Source organism: Asterias rubens, chromosome 10, assembly GCF_902459465.1.
Source record: "Asterias rubens chromosome 10, eAstRub1.3, whole genome shotgun sequence".
Taxonomy (NCBI): Eukaryota; Metazoa; Echinodermata; class Asteroidea; order Forcipulatida; family Asteriidae; genus Asterias; species Asterias rubens.
The window spans coordinates 14,007,902-14,032,477 of NC_047071.1; the positions used below are offsets into that span (position 1 = coordinate 14,007,902).

Below are 24,576 nucleotides of genomic sequence, written 5' to 3' on the forward strand. Positions count from 1 at the left end.
TTGCATCACAGGATACAGTTTAAGAAGTACCCACAATGCCATGCACGATACCTTTAACTTGATCTGACACTAACAATTAACAAGAAGCACTGACTTCATTTTTTCTTGTTGGACATTTTTCTGAGTTTTGATGATCTCAGTTCTAGGTCCTTTAAGCCATTGGTAATCAATTTATGTCTTCTTCTTTCTGAGTCTATAGTCTGTGATGTGGGGGAGACGCGTGTTGTGTGGTGACTACGCTTGAGTGAATGAAGTACGTGTTTAGCTTGCCAGTTTGGAGATCATACGCGTTTTGCCGAATCGATTTGGATGGTGGAGATTTGAGCTACCAGGCTATTGCATATTGGCTACCCAATACATAAAAAACACACATGTGACTGGCTTAAAAATGTTAGGATTACATGTAAAAAATAGAGGAGCAATATTCACAAAACGAATCCAATGGATTGAAGGGGACTAGTGGTCGGCAGAGAGACGCTGCGAATTGCTGGGATGCACAATGCCTGTTTGTCATCTGGGTAGCAAGTGTGCCAGCTCCGGACTATCTTAGTATGGGCTTAACAATTCTCCCTTCGTGACCTCTTTAGGGTTTTGTGGTTATAACATAACACAAATCACTTTTCAATCAAGCTTTTTTGTTCTTCCCGAGAAGAAGATTATGATAAATAAAAACCCGAATATCGATCTTTAATAACAGGCCTGTATGCTTCCTTTTTTTGAAAGGGCAATTGCGCCAAGGCATTTTCTCCTTGGTAAAGGGCACCTTATGAGGAAATTTTCTACTGGATCATTGCAAGGGCATCAAGGCAATGACCAGCAGGGGCATAAGGGCAATCGCCTTCGTTGCCTTCATGAAGTATCAGACACGCTTTAAGATAGGGATTGTACAGGATAAATTTTGCAAGGGCGATTTGAGGTTGGGGACATGTTCATTCGGCAACGAGCTTTATTAACATTGGTGCGTATTAAGCGCCGCTTACAAATCATTTCCACCCGCTGTTTGGTCACGTATTCATGCTGAGACACAAAAAAAAGAGGAAATAAATAGAAACAAAACAAAATACACGTGAGACACACAATACACGACTTTATAGGGCTCTAAATTTATTCAATTTGCAGAAAATAAAAAATACGGTACCCAAGATTGTACTTTATGGAACATGCGTCCGGTCATGTTTTTTTTAGAGTGGGGAATATTGTGTGGTGAAGCTATTGTGGTGTCGGAAGGAGGGAATGTTTTTTTCAAAAAAAAAAAGGCATTTTTAACTGTAACTGTTTTGTGACGTCTGCTCGTGCACTGTACGCCTCAAAGGCATTTCATGGAAGTACAATACCGGGGTGAATTGCGTGTGGGACCGTTGAGTGTACTGCGGGAAAGATGGGACATTGTTGACCGAAGATGATACAAAACGGAAACTGTTTGGTAAAATTTAACTGTAAAATGTTAGGATTTTATTGATCAAGTATCTTAGTATGTTAAATTGCATTAGGGATAAAGAACATTAATTTGGATTTGTACCCTTTACACCGATGTGTAAGGGAAAAACCAGGCAACTAATTAGATATATACACCAAATTGAGAGGAAGAACTAATGTCATTGATATTGCAGGCCAGTGCTTCGTGTTTAAAAGGGCAAGGGCACCAAGGCATATTCTCCTTGGTTTAAATGGGCACCATATGAGACAATTTCTACAGTAGCATTTCGAGGGCAACTAGGCAATGACCAGGGGCATGAAGGCAATCGCCTTCGTTGCTCCCGTGAAGGTGAATTATCAGGCCTGCACACGACCGTGAATGTCAGGTCTTGTGACACGCCGAGTGCTGGCACGGCTATATGTCACTTGCATTGCCTCTCTATTTTAAACCTATGGATGTATACATGTACTTGGGCCACATACATGTATGCGTGTATATACTGGGGGTGGCTGCATGGTGCCCGCATGCATTAGGCTCACATTCATAGTTTCAGGTTGGTGGTGTGGGGTTGTCACTGGGGATGCTGCATGGCACTTGACTAATCAGGTGTCCCGTGGGGTGGGGGATTATTTCATTAAAATTTCACCAACCTCACCCTCAAGCCTCCAAAAGAGAGAAGAGTGGCAGGGATATAGCTGTACTTTTTTCCTGGGGTTAAAATAAAACTCCTACGTTTTACAATGCATTACGACCACGTCCTTGCCTTTAAGAAGGACATTGAGCCAGTTGTACATCTGTTGGTTATCTGTGGTCAACAATGCTCTCAAAATCAAATTGTTTTGATGGAGAAAATAAAACCCCCAAAATGTCTTTTAAAAGTCTTTTAATATTTGTTAGGCATCAGAAAGCATACAAAATGTGTGCAACAAAGTTGTTTCTTTCTTGCCCTATTCTCTTGCAACTTCGATGACCAATTGAGTCCAAATTTTCACAGATTTCTAATGCTATGCATATTGTTGTGGGATGTGAGAACACTGGTCTTTGACAATAACCAAAAATTATGTCAAGTGCCTTTAAATGAAGACGGAGAGAGAAGTGCGGAGTAAGGACCGACCTAACGGCTTAAAACTATACGGGAAGCAAATCAGTATTGTTTTTACGGACTACAGTCTGGCCTCGGGAATTATCTTGGTGGGTAAGTTGTTGTTTTTTGGATAGGGAGAAAGCTTATATAAGTCAACCGTGTGCAGAAGATTCGATTCTGATTAGAGGGTAATTACTGGTTACCAACTAAACAGATACCAGCGAGGGTATCTCACTTTTGTATACAGTACACATTGAATACTGGTTATGTGTGTAATTGTATCTAATAATACACATTCAGGATTACACACTCCTTACATACAGTATAGCTCATTCCGATCAGCTTGTTATAATATAAGTAAATTCATCGAGTTCATGAACGCTAAACATAAGTATAAACGTCGATGAGGCTTGCGATAGTTTGAAAGGAATTAAATACTAAGGGCCTACAATCTTACTCATACGGAATTGCTACAATATTTTGTGTTGTTAATAAAAAGTACATGTGAGTCACTAGCAATGTGAAGTCAATGAGCACGACCATGTTACAGCTTCAGCAGCCACCACTCACTTTGCTAAAGGATTAAATGTGCATCTCTTCAACCTTGGGAGCGTTACTCCCTTTAAATTCCTAATGGATATTGTTTGAGACCTTTATGGGTAATTCATCGCCTTTCTCGTGGACTGTCACTCGTCGTGTAACGAGGCGACCACGTCGTGGTAGGCGTTTAGAGTCAACCATGGAACCGAGCATTTAAACCGATCCAACGGCACCGTGGGGACTTGCAACTCCGCTCATAAATTCCTCCTCGCTTCGGCTTTTTTTCATCGAGGGAGTTTCTTCTTGAAGAAAATAACTACACTGTATTATCGTTATCATTCTTAATGACATACCACTGGTAGTAAGGAAGACTCAATACTATTAAAACGTGGAGTTAAAAAATATAATTTTCCCGATGATAAATAACTACATATAGTATCACCGTTATCATTCTAAATGTCATACCACTGGTTTATAAGGATAGTAAATACATGGAAATAAATGCACTGGATACCTTTGGTAATTATCAAAGACCAGTATTCTCACTTAGTGTACCCATACAATATGCATACACCACAGAGCAAGGACAGCCTGTGAAAAGTTGGGCTCAATTGGTCAGAAAAAGCACCCTTGTTGCACAACTTTGTGTGCTTTTCAGATGCACAATAATGAAAAGCTGAAGTAGTTTATTATTATTATGAGTGAGAAATTACCTCTATCTCAAAAACTAAGTTGCTTCAGAGGGAGCCGTTCCTCACAATGTTTTACACTATGAACATCCCTCCATTGCTTGTTACCAATTTAGTTTTATGCTAACAATTATTAAATGTTTAACTAGTGTCCAGTGCCTTTAAAAGAATATCCACTTACTATCTGAAAAAATAATGGTGAGACAATGTCTGGGGTGGAAGAGTCGCGTCAAAAATTCATAAAAAAAACCTCAAAGTATAAAACTCAAAAATGTCATTTGAGATGCCCTTCCTTGGCACACTCATTTGTCTGAGTGCATGTGTGATTTGACCAGTGACAGGGCAGAGATCAATCAGGTTTTGTTTGAAGGCATTTTCAAAAGTTTTTAGAAAATGAACTTTTAAGTCTACCCTTAACCCGCCGAGTAACTTGATCATGGAGCTATATCATGGACACACACATTGTTTGATATTGAAAACTTAGATTGAAAGTCTCGCTTTTATTAATCATGGAAATTTAAAATCGGTGATTGCGTGAAACCACCAATACATGGAATAATCATAAATTCAATAAATGTCAACTGGATTTGGGGTTTTGCTTCCACGGAAATATAATAGTTGACATCACAAAATGATCTTGCCGTTTTAGAGTTTACCACAGCCATCAAAAAAATCATATATCCGAATTTCCTTCTGATTCACGTTGGGACAATGTGACAGTCAATCACTACCGGATTAACTCGTGTATTTATTGGTCCAAGTTCAGACCTATATGGTTTGTTTTGAAATGTGAAAAAAAAAATACTTATAAAATAAAGCGGAAAAGCTTCTCAGATTTAATTGGGGCATAAAAACTGTTATATGTTACCATATAACCATATTACTTCGAAGTGAACATTTCTCAAAATTGCTTTATATCAAACACTGCTGTAGGCTTCAAACCAAAGGTTGTTTTATTTTCATCAATTTTAAGAGTGATTGACAAACGCATAACGTCCCTTTAAAAACCAAAATGGCGGGAAAGTATCAGTATACAGACTATACATCCAGGCCTTGGAGAAGCAGACGTATCTTATACGCTGAGATGTCGGGTCAGTATTTGAAATGGGTTTGGTTTCGTGTATAGGTGAGACTTAATCTAATTAAACAATGTTTGCTGAAATCGTGGCTTCAGAAAGGGACTAGTTTTCCCCCCTAGAAATATACTCGACATCATGCTGACTGTGAAGCTATAAGATTGTATACCAAACATGGTGTGTTCGTCTTGTATTTGTGACTGTGTGCTTTACGCTGTGTGAAAGATAATTAACTTCACACCACAAAAAAAAGGGAAATTTAAACAATCTATTATTTTTGTTTCAATTTGAAATTCTGTATCGATTACACCAAATGTCTTACAAATACAGACGCTTATAACATGATAGAGTCAGTTAAAATATTGGTTTTTTTTTCAAAAGCTTTAAGTTGACAATTCGGATTTTCAGCGCTCCTTTTTCTCCTGATACCTCCAAATTGGCTTAAAACTCTTCTTTGGTAAAAATGAACGTTATATAGAAAAGTAGGGCAGTCAAAGTTGACTTTGCCATTAATTATGAATGCATTTTCGTTTGCATTTACGATGTCTATGTCCTGTGGTTTTGAGCGAGTTCAGGCTGAGATGTACCGCGGTGTAAAACGCTGCAAAACACCAAAACACGGCCATCGATTATTACAAAACTCGCCCGACGATTCCAAGGATATCCCTGTAAACCACTTCAATCCATCTCCATTATATTTCATCATACTATAATTTCATTATATAGGGGCATACGATTGTTTTAATCTTAATTAACCTTCATAACTGGTGCATGATACAGCTGAGAGCAACTTACAAAATGGATGGTTTCCATTTATATTAGCCTATCTATAAAAAAGGATTTTTTATTTTCCAAACAAAAACTGCAATTTGACACACATATGTGATGTAGTAAACTAGAACTAAATAAGTAGAAACTAAAAACGCACGCACGCATAAGAGACATTAAAAAACAAACTTCGAATTTTTTAAACACGACAAATATAAATTCATTAGCCACAATGTACCATTAACACAAACTAATTAGACTATTATTTAAATGTTCAATGATGAAACATTGAACCAAAATAAAAAAGATCAAGACATAGTCATGCTACGAATCAGCAGAACCAACGCGTGCCAATTACAAGCGAGAAAACATGGGTCAAATCAAACCCCTTCAATATTATTCACAAACCATTTTCCCGCATTTTCACATTACCATCGTCTGCCCCAGTTTTCACCCATAATTCGCGCAGCACTTGCATTACTCTTTTACTTTTATTGGTTGCAGTATTGTTGTTCCGTTTGCGTGTATATGACGTTTGGTTTGATCTATTCAACATGGTTTGCACGACTGGCCCGGTGTTGAATATTAAGTTAAACCCCAACGTTATAATTGTGTCATGTGTTGACACAGTGAGTGGTCATATACATGCTAATCAATTGCTTTTTGTACAGATATTGGTGTGAAGATGAATGTGATAGAGATATTGGGGTGTAATTCAAACCGACATGGCTGGTGAATACCGAATAAGTAGCTGATGGTTCGTAATATGTATAGGTTCTACAGCTATATCTGCATTCACAATAACATACACAGGCATGTTTTAGGAGAAAAATCAACATTCGGTCACAATGAGGACATGTCCAAAACAGTATTTTGGGGATTCTATACATTGTCAGTATAAGAACAAACAGTGTTGAAATAAGACCAATGGTACGTTCAGACGAGGAGTTAAACACATGTAACCATGTTTCAAAATATTTACATGGTCACAATTGATGAATCGGTTATTCAAAGTTGAATATCGGTTTGAATTTTGACGTTCGGTCATTCAAACACCGATTATTTTCAGAACTGACACTACTCAAAAGGGATTTTCACATGGTACCGCAAACCTTTCTAAATTATTCAAACTTGCACTTATTTGCATATTTTCATGCTTAGATTATAACAACCAATCAATCATTAAAAATACATAAAAGTCACCCAGAAAAGCTATACATATGCAAATAAGCGAACGACCATGGGACGAAGAGAAAACCCAAGTGAATGACATGACTTCCAACTACACAGTCCAAGTGGATATAAAGATGGTTTGTTTTCTTTTCTTCGATTCCCATGTTCGGTTTGGGAATCCAAAAATGCGATCCACACTATCGATCGGTCCGTAGCTTTGGGGTGTAGTTACATTTCCTCGGCCATTCCCATCTCTTTAGGAAAACATGGATTTACTACTAACCCATCCTCCCCAGCTCATGAATATTCAAATTCTGATCCCCTCTCGTCCTCTAGAAACCCTCAAGGCAATGATTTAAAAATAACACTGGCGAGAAGTCATCATCTTGTTGTAATTGGGCTACATGGGGGTGATTAGCATAATTCTCTGGATGATCGTATATGAGACGTGGAGGGGGTTTTGATGTAGTGGATTGAACAGTGAATACCTATGCCATGGGAAATATTGCACACAATCAGGCCTGTATGCTTTGTTTTTGAAAGGGCAAGGGCAAAGACAGTTAATTATAAAATATACATAAATGATGCTTTGCTAATATTCAAATTAATATACAAGATGCTTTGTTCATACTCATATTAATATACATATGATGACCAGGCCTGTATGCTTCGTTTGGAAAGGGCAAGGGCACCAAGGCATTTTCTCCTTGGTAAAGGGCACCCTATGAGGACGTTCTAATTGTCTACAGGAGCATTTGAAGGGCACCAAGGCAATGACCAGGGGGGCATGGAGACAATCCTCTCAGTGAAGTTTCAAGCCTGTGTACTTGTTTCTATTTTAACCACGGCCATAACATTAAGATAAATTAAAGTTGCACATCTCAAGCCTGCTTCACGTGCTTGCATCACATGGCCACATCGTTTTTAATAAGCATCGAACCGAGGCTTGAAACTAGACTAATCTGGTGTCCATACTTTGGACACCAGGCTAGTCTCGTTTCAAGCCTCGGTATTGCATAGAGATAGTCTGCACCGTAGGATAATGAGAAGGATAGTAGTAGTAGTAAAGGTCACTGCGGTACACAGCACGAAGACTCATCTGATATTGTTTCTCAATTACAATCGGAGGAGACATTTAATATGATCGTACTGATCTTATAATCACTCAGGCTAGAATCCATGTAATATAATCCAACATGGCTCCCTCCAGTACTATTCCAACTAGACATAGGGTCAGGATTCGATCTAGCTTACAAGGAACGACAAATTCATTTTCTCTGAAAATTACTTGGTTTTTGTGAGGAGCAGTCTGACCCACTTTCGCATTGAACTATGTTTTTGGGGAGCTAGGGATATACCCCGGATTTGGGTATGTCTATGACTATAAAACAAAACAAAATGTTCATGATCCACTACGGAATTCTTAAAGCTTTGAATGAACTACAGGATCGTTCAAAACATTGTAAACGTTCTTGTAAAGCATGTACTGCTATATTAATTGTAATAACCAAGCTCATCTCGACCTAAGGAATTGACTTCCCTTGATGGTAGTTCCTTTCTTATTTCTGATTATAGCTTCGAACTATAAATACATCGCTGTGGGATATTGTGCTAGGATCGGTAAAGGCCATCTTAAGTATTCAGTTTGTTCATTCTTACATACAAATACATTGAAACCAAAACGAGGCTTGAAGTGATGAGTCTGGTCCCTATATTACAATCTACATATAATTTATACTGAGGACACAAGGAACCAGTCCAAGATGGCGTCTTACCTTATTAGCACTCTGCTCAGCCATTTGTTTCATGAGGATGCTCCTCTTCTTGTCTTTACATCTCTTGTTCTGGAACCACACCCTGATGACCCGCGGGCTTAGCGACGTCATCTCGACTAACTGTTCCTTCATTAGGGCATCCGGTCTGGGGTTGGCATTGTAGCATGTTCGTAAAGTGTGTAGTTGCTTCTCATTGAGCACTGTCCGTACCCGAGTGGGTTTTTCCTGTTTATGGGAGTGCGAGCGAACGGTCCGGTTGGGCATGGGTTCGGAATGGCTGTTTTGTCTCCCTGTAGGCGATGGGATGAGGAGATCATCGTCTGTGTGGGAAGGAGGAAGTCAAGTTGGTGTTTAGTAGTGCCTGATATCCTACTGTTATATTTGGGGTTAGTGCCTGATATACTGTATTTATATTTATATAATTGTGTTTTCCCCTTACGTATATTGGAACGGTCTAGGTTCCAATCCAACACAGCTCCAGGCTGACTTAATATTTACAAATGGAACCATGTCCCCCTTTATTTTGATGAGTCACGCTTAAATGCAGTCTTTGTTGTAGAAACAATTTTCCAATACGACCTTCGTCACGGTCTAATGATTTCACTTCAAGTCTATATTCAACAATACAATGGGTTGATTTTATGAATTTTTGTCTTCAGTTAAATGGTGGTTGACTTAAAAGCCCTACTTGAATAGATTGTTCACTGTTGTCTTTCCGTAGCCTCATCTGGGTTAACCATTGTTTTATAGGTTCACATCGTTTGCCCTACTTCCATAAACCACCTGTGGAAAGGGCGACCTCTGTCGAACTAATTAAAAGCAACCTGGAAGTCATTGTGATCTTTCCAGTCATAATTTTGGAAACAATACAAGCGTAGATGATTTGTTTGCGACTCGTTAATGAGCAATAATTTACAATAAATACACGCATTTATGATTGATAGGTACTTCCACTTAACATCAGTCAGACGCTGTCCATTATTCAATTCCAGAATTGATTGTGTTATTTGTTAATTTGACTAGCTAGAAGACAAAACGGCGATGTCTGTTGTTTGACGATGAGAATTGGTCTCGCATGAGCACAGACGACATTTTGTGTTTCTTTTCACTGATGAAAAAAACTCCCCCTATCGTGCTTGCAAAGCAGCGGCCTCGTCTTCCGTTCCTCGTCCACCACGGAGAGTGATTCAGATAGTGTGTTCGCGGGAGCCAATCATGGGGAAAATGTTGGCTCAGCCCCGGCGACGCGAGCAGGTCAGCGATGCATGACGACGCGGAGTTTTTTTTTTTCAGTTGGGGGGGATTGGGGAAAGTTGATCATCATTCGGTACGACCAACAAGACCCAAACACAATAAATAATATCTAAGTATATCCAGCCTCGGGGGTTGTTGACTCTTTCATGATTCTGAGTAGAATTTTAATATTTTAGATCCCATCGACAGCAGGAATATACTGGCAAAGAATAAAAGACTTAATATTTGATGAAACAAACAATGGGGGTGCATGAGACGTGCTGCGGACGGAATTCTCATGTCGATGTTTTATTAGTAACATGCGTTAAAGTGTAGAATTTGACTTTGCGAACTGCACCGCTACATTGTGACAAGTTTGGTTAGTTCTGTCTTTTTTTTTGCACTGCACCAAGAAAAAATAAATTTCTTGTTTTGAATAAGTCCTGCCTCCTCCCATTTAATGCTTTGCACTAACATTGGAAATATTTCACATTGCTAGAGCATTTATAGCACTGTATGCCTTTTTTTGAAAGGGCAAAAGCACCATGTTCTCTTTGGTAAAGGGCACCCTGTGAGGAACTGTTTAATTTCTACTGTAGCATTTCAAGGGGGCATGGAGGCAATCGCATTCATTGCCCTGCATCTGCATTTACATTGACGAAGCGATGTGCCAAAAATGTTCCGAAGTTACCTTTACAATATTTCCCGGTTTTACAAGACAAGTAATGTGCCTGAATGTGTCAAATGTTTAGAGAGGAAAATCTAATCAGGACAACGAGTTCGAAATCTGCCAAAAAACAAAGCTAATTATTCTCAGAGTCATTGTCATGAAAACTAGATCAGAGACACCATTCCAAATGGTGTAGTATAGTATTAGTAATAAGGTCGAGTGAAGCCATTGCTTCAACACGAGCCCAGACAAACTGGCGAGGCTGTATACGCGTCAAGAACCAATTGAAAATGGCTGATTGGGAATAAAGTCCAATCCCTATATTATTGCTCATAATTACCAATTAGGTCCTCGGTGCTTGTCAGTTGTTAATTGACGGATGATACCAACTGATATCCCGTGGATTAACTCTTCGAATGGACTCCGTATATGCAGAATGTAATTCTGGATATAGAGGCCGTGGGGGCAATCCCACTTTGGGGATGATGGGGGTAGGATCGATTTAAGGTTGAGGGGTACTCCTAATTTGGGTTGAGGAGTTCTTGTGACCCATGCTTTAAAGGGCAAGCCCTGGGCTGGAGCCCTACAAACAACAGATGGCTCAATGACCACTCACTATCTACTCGTCAGCTGGACAATGGTCAATGTACACTTTAAGTTCCTATGGAAGAGCGCGAGGGTCGTGGGAAGAAGAATACGTGGTACCAGACAAGCTCAAGAGGCTGGTGGCTAGACCACTTCATAGTGTTTGAGAAGAGCACGTAGAGGCTGAGCCCAGTCCCCACAAACAAGAGGTAACCCCCTCTGGTTATTATATGGTGAAGCTCATTATAGACTGGTCTCCTCTCACGACGGCAGTGGAGTCATGAAGTGTTCTCATGTCTATACACTCCACAACCCATGTAAACTTTTGTCTATTTATTCTCTGCTCCCCAAAGTGTGAGATTCATTTAATGGGGAGAGAAGCTTTCTGAAGCAGATGAGATTTCTGCTGCAAGCTAATCGTACACGTGCCAGGCTCAGATGCTCACAGATGGTGGCTTTATAAATAGGGGACTCGCTAAAACGTAAACAATTGTCTTGGCCAATTTGAAGTTGTATAAAAACAGGAAAATGATTTTACCCAGCACTTTTGCAAAGCAAAATATTTCAACAGAGCCGATTTTGTGCACACGAACTAATGCTAATATTGAATGGGCAAATGGTGATTTTTTGAGTAGCAAATGATACTTTTTGCAAAGCATTTTGCTCTGCTATACAAGGGAAATCGTTCACTGAAAAGATCTTCTATTAACATGAAATAAATGTGTGGTTGAATAAATTAGAAAACCACATATACCCATGTTTTGAATCGTTTCAAAGAAATACTATCATAGGCTTTACACGGACGTGGTTTTACTGCATTTATATCATCATAATTTGTCATTTTTCGCACAACATTTCATTTGAACTCTTAAATATAATTGCCTTTGGGAGCGACAACAGCAACCAAGCGAGGAGCGTTAAAGCGAAGCGTCAAAAAGAGGACATACATTTTAATTATGTTTGTAATATTTACCCATTGCAACTACTTGTGTTGTTTGTGTGTGCTATGAATGTATGTAAACTGCATATAGTTATGACGTTCACTGATTAAGCGACGAGGGCGTAATACGATTAAATCGGCAATGGCAGAATGATAATTGGCCAGGTTTTCTCCCGAGGGAACACGGGGTATAAGACTTCATTATAAACCACCACCCCATATGCTGCCTTCTTTTGACATGATCGAATCACCATGCGAGTACAGCTAAGAATTTCTCCAAACAACTACACAAGCAAGACTCAATTGGTAGAGGACAGGCTTGTTGTGAATACAGCTACAAAACCACGGAGTTGTGCCGTACGAAAGCACGACATATTGGCAGTGGGTAGCCCAACAGTTGACTATCTATATCTCAATACCCCCAATATATATTCCAACATCTATTCAACGGGTCACGCTAAAGGGCTACAACACGGGGGCCTCAGGTGGCCGGGACCCGGCAGCAGCCGCGGCACAAAAAGACCGAGGAAAAGCCTCTCGTAGTCGGAATTAGAAATTGTAGATGACCGAACCCGTGTGGGTTTGATGTTTGAATAATAGTCATATTTTTCAATTGGTTTGATTATTTGGAGCAGACAAAGGATGTTTTTGATAATGAAGTGAGCAGTGTGACGGAAGGCTGTCTTGCAGTGTGCGGTAGCTAGGCCGTGCGGTAGGGGTTTTATAGCGGGAGGAACACGGACCGGAAATTACTAGGCCAATGTCAGATACAAAAACCGAATCTACAGCAGTAATAAATCAAGCAGATTTGCATTGCATTGTATGAACAGTATTCATCTTATACGAACATTGACAAAAGTGCGGTAGTCGTAAAGAGTAAAAACACTTCCCAAATCTGAGAATAAACTGTACAAATATTTCCAATTTGTAAATTAATTGACATTTTCGCGGAGCAATATACACCGGATAACTGTGAGTTAACATGCCTATAGAACGGTTGTTAACATCACTGGTTTAACCGAATATTTTAATATCCGCATATTGTTTTCACTGCATATCGTTGTAGCTGCAACAACGCATAAACACAGTGTCCCTGTACTAATCAATCGATTTTATACCCCGTCAGGTCTGGAGCCCGCCACTGCGGCTTGGAAACCTGTCGAGATTATTCTCCTATGTGGAAAGGATTCAATCGATTCAGAGGTGTCGAGTTATTATTGTTATAACAAAAATAACCCTTTTTTTTCTTGTACAACGACAGATAGAGGCACGGCATTTATTATCAAAATCATGCACTATGTTGTACTTTATTGTGTTATGTCACAAAAATTGGTGCGATGTTTCCATTCTTTTGCCGACTATATAATTCAGATTCAGGGGGTTGAGAGCGGGTGAAGAATACATGGCCTTTTGATTGGTCCAATGATGCTTTTGTTCGGTATGGTAAATAACTTTCCGAGAAACACATTGGTACAAATTCTTGCAGGCCTGGATTTTCGTCTGTGCGAGGGCAAGGCCAATTTCATTTTGCAAAGGGGCATTACCATTGAAAAACCTTAGGGTCAAGACATGGGGCAACAACAGAGGCTGCGAGGGCAAGGGAATTTTCCTTTTGCATTCTGCCATCGTAAAATCAAGACAAGGGGCATTGGCCTACTCCGTGTAATTCCAGGCCAGTTGATGAAGGAGTTACCATTGAAACCCCCATACATAAACGAAAAACTTACCATTCATATAATTACGATGATTCCCATTGTTATTATTGGTGCTACCTCCGCTGGTAACCACCACACTACTGTCAGAGGCCGCTCCACTCCGCTCTAACATTTCATGATCAGCCTTGCAGAATAGGCCGTCTTCTCGAAGCGCAAACTCGTCCCCAGGGATGAGTTGCCGGCTACAGGCCACGCAACGAAAGCACTCGATATGATAGATTTTGTTTCTTGCTCGCATGACAAAGTCGTTCTTGTCGAAGCCTTGACTGCACTTTGCACATTTAGTTCCGAACAACCTGTGTTTTTTGTTGAGTAAAAAATAAAATACAAACGATAAATAAATATCAAGAAAGAGTTTAAGTTGAATTTTACAATGTGGACTCGTTGAGTCAAAATTCTATGTATGTTTGTAATATCAATGGTGATTCAAATTAATGCTTATTACTTACTTTAACAACAAACCAAAGAAGACACATTTTAAATCAAATCTCTTTGAAACTTTGAGACTGTTCAACGAGTGTAGTATTTACACGTTTGCTAAAATAGCAACAGAACTTAGCAAATATATATTGACATAAACTCAAATATCTGCACTTTCTATAACAAAATGATGGCCGTGAACACGTATTGGTTTGGAATACGCGTGTTATGTTAATGGGCAACTGCATTATGAAATCAACTTTCCCGTGCAGTGCGTGTTGAGTGACAATCAATTGTAATCCATAAGAATGTATCATTTTCTTTATGATAAGTTTTTTTCTTCAAAATGAACACTGCATAAATTCTGAAAAATAAATTTCATGGCAATAATGCAGCGACAAAACGCTCACAAGATCCAAAATGTGTTGCTGATCATCACCGGCATCGCCATTCAAGTGTAGTATGACTTCATTTGATTTCCCTAATGTAATTTAATTACAGACTGTGATTTGATGTACAGTGAAGCAAATTTGAATACATGGGTACGAATAAATTGAATACAATTAGTTATTTAAACAGTATACATACAAATGGTTATTAACAAACTATCTCGATCTCCTCTTCCAGTGAAATTTATATGCACATGGTGTATACGAACAAATTGATTACAATTAATTATTTTAACCGTGATCTCTATAACATGGTTAACCATGGAGGAAGAACATTTTCTTCATCAATGGGTTGACTAACAAACTATCTTGATTTTCTTTTTCAGTGAAGTATCGAGAAAAAAAACCTGAATAAAATTAATTACTTAAACAGTGATATCTATAAGTGGTTAACAAACAAACTCTCTAGATTTTTCTGTATCCTACGTGTATTTGATTTGAACGCATGGTTCCATAATTGGGAATATCGTAGTGAAGAGGGGATCGCTCATGTAATAGAATATCCCGCTGGATTGGGTAGGCATTGGATGGGATTGCTAATTAATCGTACGGATTGCTCATCACGTTGCCGTGTGCAGCAGAGAGAGAGGGGTGCATTGGTGTGTGTGCTTTCTCGCATCAGCCCCTGCTGCCCGTCAGAATCGACAGATGCGATTAACATGGTGAGGTGATGACATGCTGCGTGTACCAAGTGGTCAGTTCAATTTTGGAGGGTTTGGCACCGACCAACAGAGGGAATGAGAGCGTGCGTTAGAAGTGGGGCTTGTTTTTTGGTCAGGTCGACCCACGACAGTAGGCATGAGCGTGTGCGACCACTGGGTCTGATCATGAGTCTGGACACCCCAACAGAAGGCCTGAGCGTGTGTGAGCATTTTGGGCCATGTTTTTGGTCAGGTCGACCCTAACAGAAGGCATCAGCGTGTGCTACCACAGGGTCTGGCCGACCCCCAAAGAAAGACCGAGTGTGAGACCACCTACTCACGGGTGTAGTATAAAGGATCGACCCCACAGAAGGGCACAGTGTGTGACCACTGGGACTAGTCATGGGTCAAGTCGACCCCCCATTGAAAGGCACTGTGTGTGACCACTGTCATCAAGTAACCGCAAAAAAAAAATGTATGGACTTTCTAAAGCATCCTCCAACAACTAAATACTAAACAAACTTATAATACGTGTTCTGGTGGGACACATGGCATGGACGTCAGCCATTCGCAGTGTCCATCTAGTCAAAATAAAATGGTTATGTAAAATGCATGTGAGCAACCATGATGCTTCACGGAAGCAACCGTTACCACTGGTCATTGCCCTTGCCCCTTGAAGTGTGCCCGTGACAATTTCACATAGACGTTTCCTCTAAACGATGCCCTTTGCTGAGGAGAAAACGCCTTGGTGCCTTTGTCAAGTCAAAACCAAAGCATCGGGCCTGTATAATTACACTATGGTTACACACATCGGTTAAACGTCACCCATTGATTCGATGAACGCACCTCATTATACAAACAAACAAACTCAGCCCAGGCCTGATAATTCACGGGGGCAACGAATGCAATTGCCTCCGTGCCCCCTGGCCATTGCCTTGGTGCCCTTGAAATGCTCCAGTAGAAATTTAACCTTGCCCTTCCGATAACGAAGCTTTCAGGCCTGTCAGCCACTGAATATTTTTCGACAATTTGAAGACGAAAAAAAAAAACCCCACAATAAGGTTTATCCTCCATGATTTAACTGTGACGTCATCGTAGTGTCAAAAGTATTAACAGTCTTGAATCGAGACACGGGATTGCAAATCAGTCAACACTACGTGGTAGTAAAGCGCCTCAAACACATCCACTGCAACAAATTAATCAAGTCATAAATCTGGTATCGCGGCCACTTCCATGGCAAAAGCAACTGTCTTAATATTTACTGACTGACTGATCGAGGTAATTATTTAACCATAAAATCTTACAAGGTGCAAGTGTGTGTTCAAATTCTTCGTCCACGGTTAAATTGAGATCTTGGATATTTGTTCCACAAATGGCAAACCAAAACCAAATATGAGTAAAGTGCAACATAATACATTTATTAAGGTAAGAGAGCAGTTAAACTAATTAGAAGAAATATGATACAGACAAATTAAGAGATTGTGTAGTAGGAGTAATTAAACAAGCAGTGCATGTCAAGTAAGGCTCCCAAGAAAGTACAAGACGCAAGTTGAGAGAAGATTGTCCAACAATTTATTACGAGCATAATATTTAGGACCCCTTGTGCCAAGTGCACCTGTAATACAAACATTAGTATTTAACGTAATGTTAATACATAACAGCCGCTGTTCTTGTGTAGTTTTTGTATTAAAAAAAAAAAAAAAAATATTACCTTCCATTATACTCACGTACTAAAAAAAATGATGTTATTGCAGTTGACTTTTGATATTGCCGTTTGATATTGCCCATAAACTTACTATTTACAAAACACAGGTTTTATTGTACTGACTCAAAGGCGTTCTGCAACGCCTACCACCAACAAGGGCATATTTGGACTTCCATTCACTCTCGTCATATAAATATGGACGAGGAGAAAACTTTGTAGCTGCGAATGTAAAGCCCTCGTGACAAAGGACGGGTTGTTCCGCGGCTCACGGTTGACAGTCGGAGCGTGACTGACTGGTGGAGCGAGGGGGGCTACTAGAGCCGAAACACGGCCCAGGGCAACCCGCTGAACACCCGTGTATAGAGAAAGTTACGACTGGTATTATTCCAATGCTATATCAGTATACATGAACACGAACACTTGTGTAGCGGTTGTTGTCAAGAGTAAAGACAATTATATACGTAAATAAAAAATACCCATTCTGATGTCAGATGGTCCTGTCTAATAACAGAAACATTCACCGACCTTTAATTTAACAAACTAGGCTCGGTCAAGTCGGTCAAGTTTTCTTTTAACTTAAATGTTCAAGACAATACAAGAAGTTTGAGTCTGTTCAATGTTTAGTAAACTGTCTTAAAATATGTCCACACGTCACGACTGAGCAAACATTTAAAATCTACATATTTACATCTAAATGGCATTGTGTGGTTACTTTAAATGGAGAGACATTGACATATTATACCCAGTAATACACGTGCATTGACTAGAGTTTGTTTTATATTTCTTTTTAACAGCTTGACATGAAGCAAGCATATTTCATGGTGTTGTGTTTTTCTTACTATTGTTTATTTCACTGAAAACGGTTGCCAATTTATCAAACTTAAAACTTTTTTGTCGGTACACTGACTGGTCAAATGCAAATAAAAATGCAGTAATGTTTCTATATATAATGAATTCAGGAGCCCACCAGTTTTTTTTTAACAACACACTCCACTGTAAAAACTAAACTAAGCTTTAGTTATTCTTCAACTGACGCCGCTTTGTTCCATAGTCAATGCAAGCAAGCAAGTTCAAAAGCTGAGCATAAAACCATACAGAATTGAACCATAAAAAAACGCTATAAAACGAACTTCAGTCGCGTCAGCTTGTACGCCGCAAAGAGATTCACTCGTGCGGCGCAGTAACCAGACAACGTTTAACTTTTATGACCCGAAAACAAAAAAATCCAAGCGTTTTTACTTGTTAGGTCTAGAAATATCATCGGCAAACGTTGTATACAGAGAGAAAAAGAGAGCAATTTTAACAAAGACTAGTACACCATCGTGTTATAGAAGTGTGTGTGTTAAAACGCGCCACTTAACTAACCCGGTTCGAGGCCGGTGCACAAAATAGCACTGAATAAAATCTGGATTTGACCTTTTCTTTGAAACAATCGGGAAAATATTTACATTTTAGGAACATTTCGCTAATCTGCCTTGATCATGTTACAAAAAGTATTACATAATCTTCTTACCCAAATGAATCGTGCCAATTTGAATGAGCCTTCACGAACACTCAGATTTGATAAAATAGTGTTTTTGGTTGACTTTTTAAAATGGGAAATAAAGTTTGATTCTGAGTATAGTGCAAACAAAAAGTTATTTTTATGATTGACAACCATGAGAGCAGATAATAGTTCTGACTTGTTGTATTTCTTTAAATGAAGGATTTGCGATACACGGAGACAGTTAGTAGATAGATGTGTCAGGGGAAAGTGTTTTTATAACGGGTCTGGTTAATCTAGCCATACCCAATGTACACGTACGGAATAAGAAAACAAAATACTCGAACCTCACACATGCTGAAACTTACACTTGCACTTGAAAGATATTGCACTCATTACGAAAGTTCTCATATTATAATCCTAATATAAAAAAACGATGTTGCGAGAAAGGCCGTTTGGGGATTGATTCCTCAAACAAGCTAATTATTTTACCTTAGTTTTGATGTCTTAAATGCCTTCAAATGCACTTACTTCATTATAGTAACAATACAAAACCCAAAACGTAAGCCACCAAAGTTCAAGAACAAATTAGCTCTTTAACCACAGTGTGCCAATTATCTAACGGTTTCACCATCTTAGGGATTCGTACAGCAAATGCGTGTACTTCTAATCAGCCTTTAGAGATGATTAGTTTAGAAATTATGACGGTGACCGAACTTTTTTCATGTTTGGATAATTTGTAAGAGCTCTTCTTCGCATCTCTTCAAAAAGGCTGTATCACGTATAGCAAGGCGTTTACAGCAACTACATCCCTGCACTGATGTGTGTGAATAGGTAGACCTGTTAATTACATGCACAACGCAATTGGCAATAGCATTGTGGTTTGAAAGGACACTTTTCAAATTAGGAGACAATAGTTGACAACAGAGTGACTGTTACATTAGGTGAATCTTCACCATCAGTCATCTGTTCTCTACATTGTTCAACTCTTTAATCCCCAGGTGAGGTGCACGCACTGTTTAGAGGTACAATAAAGGTTTCAGCGTGTGTACAAAATTCACTGAGTTTTGTGTTGGGTATATAATACTGTCAATTAGGTAGCTTAGAAAATATTGATAAGCAAGTTAATTAGAGGAGAGAGTCAGTCAAAAGAATCTACCCTAAATAAAGCTCGCCAACGGCAATCGTGTTCTGAAGTGTGTGTGTTTAGCATGGGACAGTTTAAAGCCAACTTGGATACAACTGAAAAGTTGAGTTGTGATATTCGGTTTCTGAAGATTTTCTGGAACGATTTCTCTTTAACAGTTTTCTCACTGAAGTAAGTCAGATAGTTCGTACCAAACTGAATGTGGAGTCAAACCTTTCATGATGAAGCCGTTTTACAAACCACCTTAAGATGTACGGTAAACCAGTTATCGATAGTTAACATTTGATCGTATTTCAGATCTTTTTTATGAAATGCAAAGTCCATTTGGAATTTTCAAGCCTTTTCTGTGTTGTGTTTTATTGGTTGACCATAAGTGTAACATTTAATAACAGTTAATTTTCAATTTAAGTTCTTTTTGTATTGAGCTCACTGTTTAAGGAAATGATTGGAGATCATCACAAAGTACCAGTGATGATATTGTATTAACAAATTCATCAGTTTGATTATAGTAACTAAATTAGAATTCAATTTTAGAACGAGAAATCTGAAAAGCATAAAATTTCTCATTCAAAATTTCTTATATATTTTTACTAATTGATATTTTTTTCGAAAATAAACTTGTTATCTTCAAGTATACAATTACGAATAAAAAAGTCTTGTTTTTCGACAAACCTTCAACTATTACTGTGAGTTATTTTGCGCGATAAGGGATATTTCTGATTCAATTTTGTCATGTGGTTTGTGTAAAAAAGTTTTGAAATTGTGTCCATATAAACTATAGTAACTCGGATAAAGTTTCTACAGTAAAAAAAAGTTTGTTGAATGCGAAAGTTTGCAAGGTACTTTTGCCTGATAAAATCTGTGTTACACATGAGTTGTTGTAATTGGTGTATCGACCAGTGGAGCTGCGGACTGGGAAGTAAAAGTGTGAATTATGTAACCGAAGCTGGGAAGAAGGAAGGGGAAAAACTGAACTTACCTGAGGTAGTCTCTCTTGCAATAAGGTTTGCCGTCCCGTACAAAACACGTGCATGTTTCGTCCAGATAGGCGTCGCAGTCACCACACTTGAGACAGGCCGCATGCCACTCTAAGTCCGGGGCTACTCTCAGTATATATTGGTCCTGAATCTGGCCCCCACATCCCACACAGCATGATACCCGGCGTTTCTCACCGGGCTGCTCTGGAGGATATACTGACAGGGTTATACTTGACATGGTCAAAGTCTTGTCCGTAAGCACACCTATTTTTCCTGGGGGTGTGTTGGTGATGACACCAACAGTGTCCTTTTCCCCGTAGTTTTCTGATGATCGTCAGGGTATAAAATCCGTGTGTTTAAAAAAAAAAAAGAACAACACAACAAGCGTTCGGGTTGAAAGACGTTGGTGTTTGTTGGTGGTGAAACAAAATATGTGGTACGGATTCAGTTCAAGAAACACGTATTCTAATGACGAGTGTTTACCGTAAACTTGCGATGAAGTGTAAAAACTAAATTCTATACTTGCCAGGTAGCGCGGAACACCGCTAAACAAACTTGGTGTAGTATGATGGTGTTCAATGGTGTGTATCACAGCAATAATAGGAATGGTTCGCTTATAACATCTTGGGTTTAGAGACTACCATTCTGTTGAGGAGCACAACGATAAATGATCCTGCTGATGAGAGCAACACCAATTTGCCGTCTTCTGTTTTCATGCGAGAGCCAGCCCCTAAAAAACACAACACCTTACATCACCGGTCCGGTGGGCTGTTATATGCAGACTGGATGGGTGGTCTTTTCTAGCCTTCACTGTATGAGCGTACTACTACGTACCCGTGCCTTGAGCCGGTATGGTGTTCATTCAACTGAAGGGACGGATAGATACACAACACAAGCTTCGAAACGTCCACTGCCAAGTAACACATCACCCGTGATTGGTCAATCGTCTTAACGAATCCATACACGTGACACTGCTCTTGGGGAAACAACGGTTGCCTATTGGTCGTTTGTTTGTGTAAGAGACCGAGAGCGATACTACTAGCCACACGCACGCACCCGATGATGATGATGACTCAGGCCGTTCTGCTGCTGTGGCTGTTCTGATCGTCAAAATGATGTGGTCCCCCGTAGTACGACGAGTGTGACCGTCTCGTAGTGAGCTATCACTATCGGATGCGAAGCCCCGCTGAGCGGCGGACGGTGAGTCGTGCTGCCGCGCTCGTGTCCGTAGACTGCGGGTGCATACACACACCATGGTCAAAAAGCTGCTGTGTTTTCTATTACTGCTACAGCTATACGTTGTATGTGTACACCATATGCATTGTTTACTCCTTCTTAGATATGCCACCAGATTGCTTAGTAATGTCATGGAAAACAACTGCTAAAGTAAAAAAGGGAACCATTCGAACATAACTTCATTGAAACTTTTTCCAGAAAAAGGACAACTGTGACAATAGACATGTGCTATTATTTTAAAATCACGTTAACTCCGCGGAAATCATTCTTGTTTCTTAAGATTAAAGCCGAGGTTGAGCAATAAATAACTGAGTGACATTTCCCAGGGGTAATTTGAAGATAAAGTAACTATTGCATTAGGCATAAAACGGAGTTTTTGATAAAAGCTTATATTTCTTCGTAATTTTAGAGTTACCCCATCTATCCAAAACAGATAGTTTTCTGCATAATGTGGGCTCTACAGATTCAACGTACTGCTTTTGTAACCTTTTGTGATTCTTTCAGGTTGTTTTCAAATGTAATTTGGATGCTGGTATAAAATACTTGTTATCAAAGAAATAACATAATAGTCACCCCTTTCTGTCATTTACTTGGCACACTTCTCAGCCACTGGAAATAGTTTGTCAATATTTTGTTTCATGGTGTATACTACATGGAACGGTGAGGTTTTGGTTGTAGGCCTATATGAATAACATTGGTCTGAAAACAATTGTTTAACCAGTCCTGATGATCAATTATTTGAATGTATACACTTATCTGGCATATTCATACGGCTTGAAAGAGGCAATAGGCCTACTGCCAAAATGTTTACACAAATCGACAAAATTCTAAGACTCTCTTAGTTTTCGGCCTTGACGTAGTCGAGTAAATCGCTTAAAATTGTATTGCATCGGGATGCTGTCTTTGTGTAAACTTAATTTTGTTTGCTGGTTAGAATTAGTCAACTTCAAATCTGTTTAATTGTGTAGTGCCTTCTTGACGCTGTGGCATTTGGGTTCTGCGTGTACCCCATACGGACTACATGCGACTAAAGTCACAGTCTACATAGTACATGCACTCCAGACTCGTTTTGGGAGGATAACGGCTATCACGTATAGTACATGTGTGATCTACAATACTCATGCATGTTCATCGTTATCTTGTTGAATGATCTATAATTCATTAAAGCAACACAAAACACAGAGTGTCACCCCAAAACAAACTTCACACTTATGTTTCCACAACATTGTTTTTTGATTGTGAGCCGGTGTGGTGTTGGACGTGCATGTACACGATGTGATTTCGATAAGGAACCCATGTTTGGTCAAACGCCTGCATGTGTTTGCACTAGCGTATTATTTTGTCGTTGTGTTTTCCTTTTTACTTGATAATATCATACTTATAGTTCGGCAAAGATTGCTGTTAGATACACGCCGTGTGTATGTACACACGGTGTGCGATAGCCCTCAAGAAGAGCAGACAACCGACATGGTACTACCATGGTACTACATAGAAGTTAAAGACACTGCTGGACACCCGTGGTAATTGTCAGAGACCAGTATTCTGACTTGGTACATGGTACATCCCAACATATGCATAAAATAACAAATAATGTGAACACTTGGACTCAAATGGTCATCAAAGTTGCAAGAGAAAAGTGAAAGAAAAATCACTATTGTTACACGTTAATTTGCGTGTTTTCAGATGCATTATAAAAAGCTTCAGGCTTTTATAGTACTTAATTATTGTTGAGTAAGAAATTACCTCTTTCTAAAAAAACTAAGTTACTTTATTTTCACAATAATACTATCAACAGCTCTCCATTGCTGGTTACCAACTAAGTTTTTAAGTCAATAATTATTTTGAGTAGGTACTTATTTTCTAGTGTCAATAATCTTCAAATTCAACTTCCAACACTATATCCACAGAAGATCGATCATACATTTGTATTACTTAACGTAGTTGACCACTTGGAACTTGTATCTACAATTACCACTGGGGTTATATTCAGTAGTGTAGAAATGTTTTGTCTGTGATTGGATGCTTGGATCAAGTCATCCATGGTTTATACGCTTCGGATGTGTACTACCTACTCTGATGGGGAAATCTTGCTTCAGAAATCGACACTGGCTGCATTTTGTGGTCGTGTCGCGGTGCGCCCTCTCTCGGCAACAAGGATGCAAGTTTCTCAATGATAATTGCAGTTTTATTATAATTGCGGTTTGTCGAGTGCCAAACATCTCAGTGAGAAATTATGTAGTGGCAGAGCTCAAAGTGACTTGGAGATTAATCTGTTTAAAGATAATTCTTCATGGAGCATAACTATTATAGCCAACTTGACTTCTTTTTCATCGAAAGGGTTTGCTTTAATTGTGAAAAATGTTATAATTATGTCTTTTGCATTTTGGGCAACATAATGGGCCCATGCTATTTTTTAAAGCACGATACTTGTAATTTTTTTTCTTTTCTTTTTTAAGATGTAGTTTTCTGATATAAATCTACGTTGACAAATTCAGTTCACTACAGGCTTTTGAGTTAAATGCCTACTTTTTACTAAACAAACACACAATAATATGTTATTCACCCTCCCCCAATAACCAGCAACATTGTCTGATCTTAACCAAAATAGAATTTCTGATTTTAATTCGGTCACAGGGAAGTCACTTTGGATCAATGAGATGACTTTAGACCCCTGGCAACTAAATGTACCTCTGGCACCCCCCTCCAACTCAATAATAAAGCCCCCATCGATCTTCCCTCTATGATATTAGACCCACACAAAAGACTGTAATAATGACCAGAAATGGGGCTTTATTACCAATAAAGCCTACCCTGTTGTTTCTAACCGTTTAGCCCGGGACAAAGAGAGTGCAA

General features: G+C 39.2%; 1 protein-coding gene across 1 annotated transcript in view; it reads right to left on the reverse strand.

Moving 5' to 3' along the window:
• Window positions 1-21,597, reverse strand: part of LOC117296010 (insulin gene enhancer protein isl-1-like) — a 36,323-nt gene extending 14,726 nt beyond the window's left edge. Inside the window, exons 1-3 of the mRNA XM_033778846.1 lie at window positions 20,490-21,597; window positions 13,678-13,961; window positions 8,523-8,842 (exon numbers count right to left, since the gene is read on the reverse strand). Of these exons, the coding sequence (XP_033634737.1) occupies window positions 8,523-8,842; window positions 13,678-13,961; window positions 20,490-20,725 (840 nt within the window). The 5' untranslated portion in view covers window positions 20,726-21,597. The remainder of the gene's footprint in view (window positions 1-8,522; window positions 8,843-13,677; window positions 13,962-20,489) is intronic.
• Window positions 21,598-24,576: the final 2,979 nt, after the last annotated feature.